At 38.0% G+C, this 8,433-nt stretch overlaps 1 protein-coding gene across 1 annotated transcript; it reads right to left on the reverse strand.

Moving 5' to 3' along the window:
• Positions 1-789: 789 nt before the first annotated feature.
• LOC135476898 (carbonic anhydrase 14-like) lies at positions 790-6,738 on the reverse strand. Its single transcript, XM_064757042.1, has 7 exons — positions 6,717-6,738; positions 6,053-6,223; positions 5,440-5,585; positions 4,877-4,969; positions 4,143-4,209; positions 1,647-1,804; positions 790-1,092 (listed from the first exon to the last, which is right to left on the reverse strand). The coding sequence occupies exons 1-7, from the start codon at positions 6,736-6,738 to the stop codon at positions 790-792; spliced, it is 960 nt and encodes a 319-aa protein (XP_064613112.1).
• Positions 6,739-8,433: the final 1,695 nt, after the last annotated feature.

The following is an 8,433-nucleotide window of genomic DNA, read 5'->3' on the forward strand; positions in this document are numbered from 1 at the left end:
GCATATATTTATGCACGGGAGTCTAGCTTTGTCTACAGTGCAAGCCCAGTGACACTGCTTATTAATGCGATTTGCAAAACTACACAAAAAGGCCACATTAGCAATGTTATTCGTACCGTCTTATATTTCCGTGAGTCGTTCTACTTTGATAAAAGAACTGAAGATTAAAATTTTCTTATTAGTTACAAATGTGCTACCTGGTTTTTTGGCTTCAGTGAGCTTAAATGTTGGAATAATGGATAATGTGTGACTTTAGGGAAATACTTTTTGGTGTTATTTTTTCCCATTTTGGTTCCAAGTCTTAATGGGGACCTGTTAAACCCCTGGCAGCAGGACATTGACATCATTTTATTGACGTCAAATGTTCATTCCAGCTCATCATGATAACTTCACATTAAAACCAGTATGACGTTACGGAAGAAATTGATGAATTGTAAAATTGCGTTTTTGACGTATCAATGTCTCTAGGTCCTGCTTCACACTAGCGCCACCTCACGGGATTAATAAATACGCCGCCTGCCAATGGATGAATCGTGAGTTAACCATGCTCGGCACTTGTATGTGTAATTAAAACTGAAATGCATTTGCTCGCTACATTAACCTCGGAGCAATTACGTGGTGAATTTACCAAGCGCGAAACAAATATTGTCAAGCTCAGCAAAAACAAAACAAAATCCTGCTTTTTTGTCCCATTTCCCATGGCCTACAGGCAACTTAATACCATCTGCCAAGATAAACTTTGATCTCGTAAAGTGGACCTTGAAAAAAACCCATTTTTACAGTCTCTCCTCACAACCGTAACAATGGTAGTAAGACAATAGCTGTTAAAGTAGACATGGTGTTGTAGAACATATTTGGGCCAGCTTGGTGGGATGATCCAAAGGCTGGTCGTTCAAACCGTCCTGGTCGCTTCAGTTTCATCAACTTAGGATCTACACTGGAGTAAATCTCTCGTCCGTTCAGCTCTTGGAGAGGACGGAAGTTATCGCCCAAGAAAATGTCCTTCACAAACTCGGCCTGGCCAGCTTCTTGAGCGGAAGGAGCAGAGACAACGCTCAAAGGGGCACTTCTCAAGTGGCGGAACATGTTCATCTGGAAAAAAAAAATAAAACAAAAAACATTGTAACTGAATGATATACGGAGACAACTGTTTGTTTTTGTGTGTGTTCATTTTGTCTTAGTAAATACATGCTGTTATAATTATGTGTGACATGTTATGGACGCTTTTAATACATAATCAAGTCTTTCTTCAAACAATGGCATTTTAGTGTTGTGCTTAGTATCGATGGATCGTCACAATATAGTGGCGTTCTGTTTCAAAGCGGAGTTCGTGTCAAGAACTTGGCATTTCTAGTAAGACACTGAACACTTACAACCGATGTAATGCTTAAAATCAATATATCAAACCAAAATACGTGATATTTTCCAAAATATTATTTGTTATATTTATTTAAGACGCTTAAGCCACAAAATAAAAGATTACAACATTGCGAGGAAAACCAGAGCAGCGAGAGACTGACACACGTAACCCTTGAAATCCGGCCTTTTTACCTGTTACTATGCCTGTTTCATTCTAGCTGTTAATGTAAATGTTTGAACATGACCCTTAGTCAGGTCACGTATATATAATATATAAGCCTGCGCACCTGACGTTTGGATATCTTGACGGTGTCTGAGAATATGGTCCAGATGACGCTCTCCTGACAAGGGGGTGTGGTCAGACTGCCCAAATACCGATAAAACTTCCTCAAGTCCCCAGGAAAAATGGTCTTGAGACAAAACTCGTCCACCTCAACTGACTGACCTGTGAAGAAAGAAAATGGTGGACGTGAAGCGGTGCTAATGTTTTATTTGTTTTTTTTTTTTCAGGTTGTTTATTTATTTGAATGGCGTTTTACATTGTGAGGAATATTTCATGGTTTTCTTTTTACACACTCATGACGGTATCTGTCGGTCAGGGACGTTCTTAATCTATGCGTGGAAACACACATTTGGATCCCAGCCGTCAACCAAGATGAACGTTCCAGATCAATGGCAAGGCCAATTCCCAAAACGACGTTTAACACAAACTACCAAGAGAACCAAGAAAGTATATAAAGTACGAAAATAGGTCGGAAGCATGCAAAGAGAAGCAGTCAACAGTTTTCAATGATGCTGGAAATACGAAAGGTACATTTTAGGCGACTTAGAGAAATCAGTATTCAAATCGTGTACCATGCTAAAAAAAACTTTCTTTCTCCCTACATAAATTGCACATGGTGTCGATGAAAAAAGAACTTTTTGTTCTGTTATTTGATTGTTGTTTATCATATTTCATTTATATGAGTAGGGTTAGGTTAATGAGTGGGCGAGACCAGGCAGAGCATTTTACTTTGCAATTACTTTGCTCGTACGTCTGACGATTGTGTCAAAATTCGGTTCATTTCGGATCCAGGGATTGTATAAACATCAACACGTTTTACATCACTAGCATACGTATATAAACAGCTAATATATCAGCGTAAATCTTATGCGTCTACATTCATTAATTGCCATTAACAATAATGATAATTTTTGAGGGTAAAACGTAACTTTATATTTTCTATTTGGACTATCTGCAATATTCAAGGATAGAACTTATAATGTCTGCTTGACTAGCTCTGTTTGTTGTAGGTCTCATTTTATTATTCAGTAATTGGATTCTATTGATGTTTTGGAAATATATTTCACGGTTATGCACTTCCTAACTTGCAATGTGCACGTGCTTCAGCGTTGGCACTTACCCTTTAAATTTCCTCCATTAAAAAGGAGTATGCATTTTATTGTAAGAATAAAAAGTATGTCAGTCATATCTATTAGGTAAGAGACTGATTTGAAAGTGTGTCATGGTCCTACATGTAGCGAAGCCGTTTTTATACGGCAGACTGGAAGTTATTTTTTGTCGTAATAACATTTACACAATGCTTGTTTATTAGCTTAAACCTGTCCAGACATGTTTTTACACCTCTGTAAAATTTAGATCTCCATTAGTCTAAATTCCTCGCCTAATGCATACGTTATATCTGAGACAAGGTAAATCAAACAAAGATTTGTCTTACTTGCAGACTGTCCTTTTGGATGACATATGTCTGTTCCAGAGCTATCATAACAGATATGTATTTGAGCGACATTGTATAAATCTATGCGTGGAAACAGACATTCGTATACCAGCCGTCAACCAATAAGAACGTTCTAAGTCAATAATCGTAATAAAGGCTTCTGTAACTACCAGATTCGTCCGCTTACTACGTGTACAGCTATTTAACAATTATCTTACAAATCTTTTTACCTGATGATTTGACTTTTGGTCTCTGTCAGTAGTTATTGTTTTAAAAGCTGGAGGGACATGAATACTCCACCATGCGCCAGCTTTCTGTAGTTCCTACAATTTTACATTGTAAAAGACTCTTGTTGACAAATATGGACAGGGCGTTGAGGATCTCAGGCGCTCTGTGTCAACTGTATCTGATTCCAATTAATTTGGGGCTAAGGATATATAAATATTACTTTTTTGATTACCTCAACATTGTGTTTTTATGAACAGTTCCAATCAAAGCTTGACTGAGACATTTATATTTGGATTTGAGCTGGACATTGTTCACGGACTATGAGTCTTGAATTGGATTTCGTGCATACAAAATCGTCTGTCTTCCCTGCTTCGTTGAAAACTGATAACTTTTTTTCTCTTACACGTTACCAGCTTTATTTACTATTTTCCGAGATACTTTATTTATTTATTTATTTATTTATTTTATTGGTGTTTTATGCCCTACTCAAGAATATTTCATTTATACGATGGCGGCCAGAATTATGGTGGATGGAAACCGGACAGAGCCCGGGGGAAACCCACGACCATCCGCAGGTTGCTGAAAGACCGTCCCACGTACGGCCGGAGAGGCATGAGCTGGGCTTGAACTCACAGAGACCGCATTGGTAAGAAACTGCTGGGTCAGTACGCTGCTCCGAGATACTGGATTTAGATGTAATTGTCACACACAAACTGAAAGCTGGGTTCTGCCTGGTTTACATAATGCATAACGCCGTCGTATAAGTAAAATATTCTTGAGTACGGCGTAAAACTTCATTCAAATAAATAAAAGAAAGAAATACAAGTTAAAACTTACCTGGCTCACTGATATTTGTTAAATGAGATGCCAGGCTGTCAAATTCGAGATTTTCTTCCTCTGTTGTCTATAAAACAAAAAAACATGAATACAATTACGCGTACTTACACGCACAAATTCGTTGGTTTAACTGTCCAGTCATTGCACTTAATGATCGCGTTATATTGTCAAAAACAAAAGCATTTGCAAGTCTGTCTTCAATGACAATATGAAAAGGACTTCATATGTACGGTAATGTTTAACCAATGAAACAAGGACGGCATGATAATTTGTGCTTCAAGAGGAACAACTCGTGATTTTTTGCATCAGATTTTTTTGTATTATTAAGGTTTAATAGAGGAGTTCCGAGTCCGAATTCTTTTGTCGTTGAAGGTAAAAACAGTCCTCCTACATCATGTGATTTGTAAAAAATGTTAGGCAACCTTTGTAGACATTAACTTGCCTATCATTTGTCTCACTGTGATCCAGAGGTACAAATGACAATCTTCAAGTTCACGATTGCTCAGCTCCTCAATTTTCTCCATTGTTTGTCTATTCTAAGTAACTTTCTGCGAAACTTCTTTCATACTCCTACGTTACAGTAAATGTGATCCTGTCACATTTGTGACAGGTCACATGATACAGTCGGACATTTTCTACCTTTAACGATAAAAGAGTTCGAATTCGAAACTCCCCTATGAGAACCATAATGCAATTTAGAAGAAGAAACACACACGTGAACTAGAGGTACCTACCTCAAAGAGAAAGGAGAGGACAGCCAAACCGTCAGATTTCCCGATGGCCGTACTCAAGTTACCATACTTCTGAGCGTAATGGACAATGTGGAGCTGAAACAAAAAGCAGTAAGAAAGTGTTATGTAGTTCATGGAAAAATCAGCGAATTTGTTTATTTATTTGTTTATTTATTGAATTGATTTTTGTTTGACGCCATACTCAACTAGTTTTGGTCTATACAGTCTATAAGCTGCCAGCTTTGTGGGTGGAGGAAATCGGAATGCCCGGATTAAACCACCGATCATTGGTAACTTACCGAGACAAACTTTTTAACGTTTGACGTGCGGATTTGCATGTTATATTGAGGGAAGTCCTCAACGAACACCGTAAAACGGCCGCACGTTGGCCACTTATTGTCACAAAGGCTTCACTTTTAGCATAAAATAAATGTCTTTCGGGAAAGTTTTTCGTCTTCAAAATAAGAGGCGAAAGGTTTGACATTACGAAACTGCGATAAATTCATTACGGTATTTTTTACCACTATTGCAATGTCTTATAAAGTTCTGCATCACGTGTCACTTACCTCCATGGGGAATCTGCGCATGTTCAGTACGTGCTCTGAACCACGTGACGATTCACTGCCCCAATGGAAATGGAACTGGATGGCGATATAGCGACCATTGAGTCCTCCATCTTCAATATACTGAGTACCACTAAGTTCTACTTGGACTGTAAAAAAAAATATTTAGATTCTTAATTTATAGCTAATTTAATACTACGTGGACTGGGAGATTTACAGTTTTCTATAATTATTGTGAAACAAAAAAATAACGATATAATTTCCTAGCAAAGCCGAAATGATATGCATGTATGCCTAACATAAGCCATTCTCAAGACTGTGCGTTCTATTTAACAAATGCGGTAAAGACAAAGGTAATGTTTTCTTCAACACGTTTCTTAAACATCCTTATATAATTTTTCCACACCCGCGGTATATTCTAATTTTGTGGTTCAGAATATACATGAGAACAGCACAGAGATTGATACCACAACAACGACGACAGTGGCATAGTTGGTCATGGTGCTGCGAATCCGGTGAAATGTGGCATCTTCTTAATTTACCACAGTTATGGTTTTATTCTACGTTGCCTAGCAACACCAACTATAACAGTATAAACATAACTTGTAACAATTACCCGCTTTCCCGCTGTTTATCATCCGGGCTTTAAGACGATGTATATCTTCATGACCACCGAAGAAGAACTGTCCCAGCTCAGGGTTGTGTATGACGGAGTCTGAGTGGACGTGTACTGGAGATTGTCTGATGCCATTACACTGTTCATACTGCCGTGCCCAGTCTTGTGGACCTACAAATTCACAAAACGAAAAAGGATGAGAAACAGAATGTCCAAATAGGTAAAGTGCTTAATTTGTGTGTATGATTTCTCACTAGTCGTACATGCGAAGGTCTACACTAGCAGCCTGAAGATGGTCGTGGATTTCATCTCGGGCACATTGGCCATACTGCTGGAAGTATATCGGATTATTCTTGTGTTGAAGCCCCTTGAATTTCACAATCTAAGAAATATTTTATATGCCAATATTAAAAGATCGCTAGATCCTTTGAACATATTAACAGTTTACCCAGTTTTCTTTCAATCGAAAATCATTAAGATCAGGCACATGGGTACTTTTTTGGTTTAAGACAAAGTTATTTATTTATTTATTTGATCGGTGTTTTACGTGGTACACGAGAATATTTCACTTATACGACGGCCGCCAGCTTTAAGGTGGGTAGAAAACGGGCAGAGCCCGGGGTAAACCCACGACCATCCGCAGGTTTCTGACAGACTTTCCCACCTACGACCGGAGAGAAAGCCATCATGAGCTGGACTTGAACTTACATCGACCGCATTCGTGAGAGCCTCCTGGATCATTACACTATTTAGGGCAAAATGGATCGTATGAGGGATGACTGGCGCTCAGCAGCTGGACTAAATAAATTTTTCTAATTAACGCGTAGGATTTTTATGTGTTTTTCGCTCTGCAAAAATGTAACCAAGTGATCGTTAATTTTGTGGCTAATTTTTTATATATACCGATATATATATATTTTTTTTCATTTGAAAGCAACGTATTGTTGGCGACTATTAGATAGTTTCTCTTATCTGGTTGTCACGCGATATAGATTTTGGTTTAAATTATAAAATGCGTTTAATTGGATGAACATGAAGAAGAACTGATGACATCATTGAAGACTTGAATTACCGGAATATTATTCGAAAGGAGTGTCTAAATCGATATGCCTAGAGGGTATAGGCAGGTGCAAAGTAGTTTAATAATGAAAGATTTGTTTATTGAGTTGCCTATGTGTGGGCTTTAATATTTTCACATTTTAACTCGTTACAGCAATACAAAGTTATGTGAAAATAAAATATGTATTACCCACTGTTTTTTAAATATTAAAGGCAACAAAGACAAATGTACTGTTACGTTTCAGAATACGTTGTCATGGGGCCAATTTTGTTGGTTCGCATCCAATTTCCCGTGGATTTTCTGTGTTATGCTGCGTTCACGTGACCTTGATAGGCGGTGAAGTGTGGGAAACCATTGCGCAAAGTCAGCTATGCCACAAACCTCCTGACTAGAAGCCGCCTTGGTATTTTCAACCATGGTAACAGATCTTTGTAAGAGTCTACTTAGTACACATTTATAAATTCAGGATACATTTTGGTTTCTTTCTTTCTTTGGTACGACATACACGAACAATTTTTTAAATACACGATGACGGTTAGTTCATTATGGGTAGGAAGATCGAGCGCCCAGAGTAAACCATGATCTTCGAAAAGCTACTTGCATTTTTCTACGTGTGATGTAAAAGAATATACTGGTTAACTCCCCGGGCTCTGTCCGGTTTCCTCCCACCATAATGCTGGCCGCCCTCGTATAAGTGAATTATTCTTGAGTTCAATCAAATATATAAATAAAATAAATTGTTAATGCCAAGCATTGTTATGTGGGATTTCTGCCGCGGGGCTTTTGTCAAGCAGCTGGCGAGATGTGTTGGTTTCTTCAAGTATTCTGTAAGTTTCATCGAACAATAAACCCAATCATTATGAAATCAGCGAAATATGCCTGAGTACTACCGTACAGCCTAGGTACAACACCAACCAATGTATTGACATAAATATGCCTTTCTCAACAATGAAGAACAATGAACACCATATACTCACAACCAACGGATGGTTGTGGGCTTCCTCGGGGCCTTCCTGGATTCTTCTCAACGTACTGGTGGCCGCTGTCGTATAAGTGAAATATTCTTCACTGTGGCGTAAAATACCAATAAAATAAACAAATAAACTATATACTCACCGTTTTCACCGGCGTATGTCCATTGGTTTTGTACTGCAAAGAAAACCAAAAAAAACCCAACTTGTTAGATCATTGGAGAATTCCATGCAATTATACCCCGATTACTTGACAGTAAGTACCAATACTGAAAAACATATTCACAGTTCAGGAGAACATTTTTATTAATCCTGAATTTAAATTAAATTTTATTATATAAACGTCGAGA

This window comes from Liolophura sinensis, chromosome 10, assembly GCF_032854445.1.
Source record: "Liolophura sinensis isolate JHLJ2023 chromosome 10, CUHK_Ljap_v2, whole genome shotgun sequence".
Taxonomy (NCBI): Eukaryota; Metazoa; Mollusca; class Polyplacophora; order Chitonida; family Chitonidae; genus Liolophura; species Liolophura sinensis.

What these genes read in the sequence shown, in the direction of transcription:
- LOC135476898 (XM_064757042.1), bottom strand. Translation starts at nt 6,738, where the DNA reads ATGGCTTTCTCTCCGGTCGTAG. An exon ending in TGCGCAGATTCCCCATGGAG is followed by an intron (nt 4,970 to 5,439) that starts GTAAGTGACACG and finishes TTTTTGTTTCAG; the next exon opens with CTCCACATTGTCCATTACGC. An exon ending in AACAAATATCAGTGAGCCAG is followed by an intron (nt 1,805 to 4,142) that starts GTAAGTTTTAAC and finishes CTTTCTTCACAG; the next exon opens with GTCAGTCAGTTGAGGTGGAC.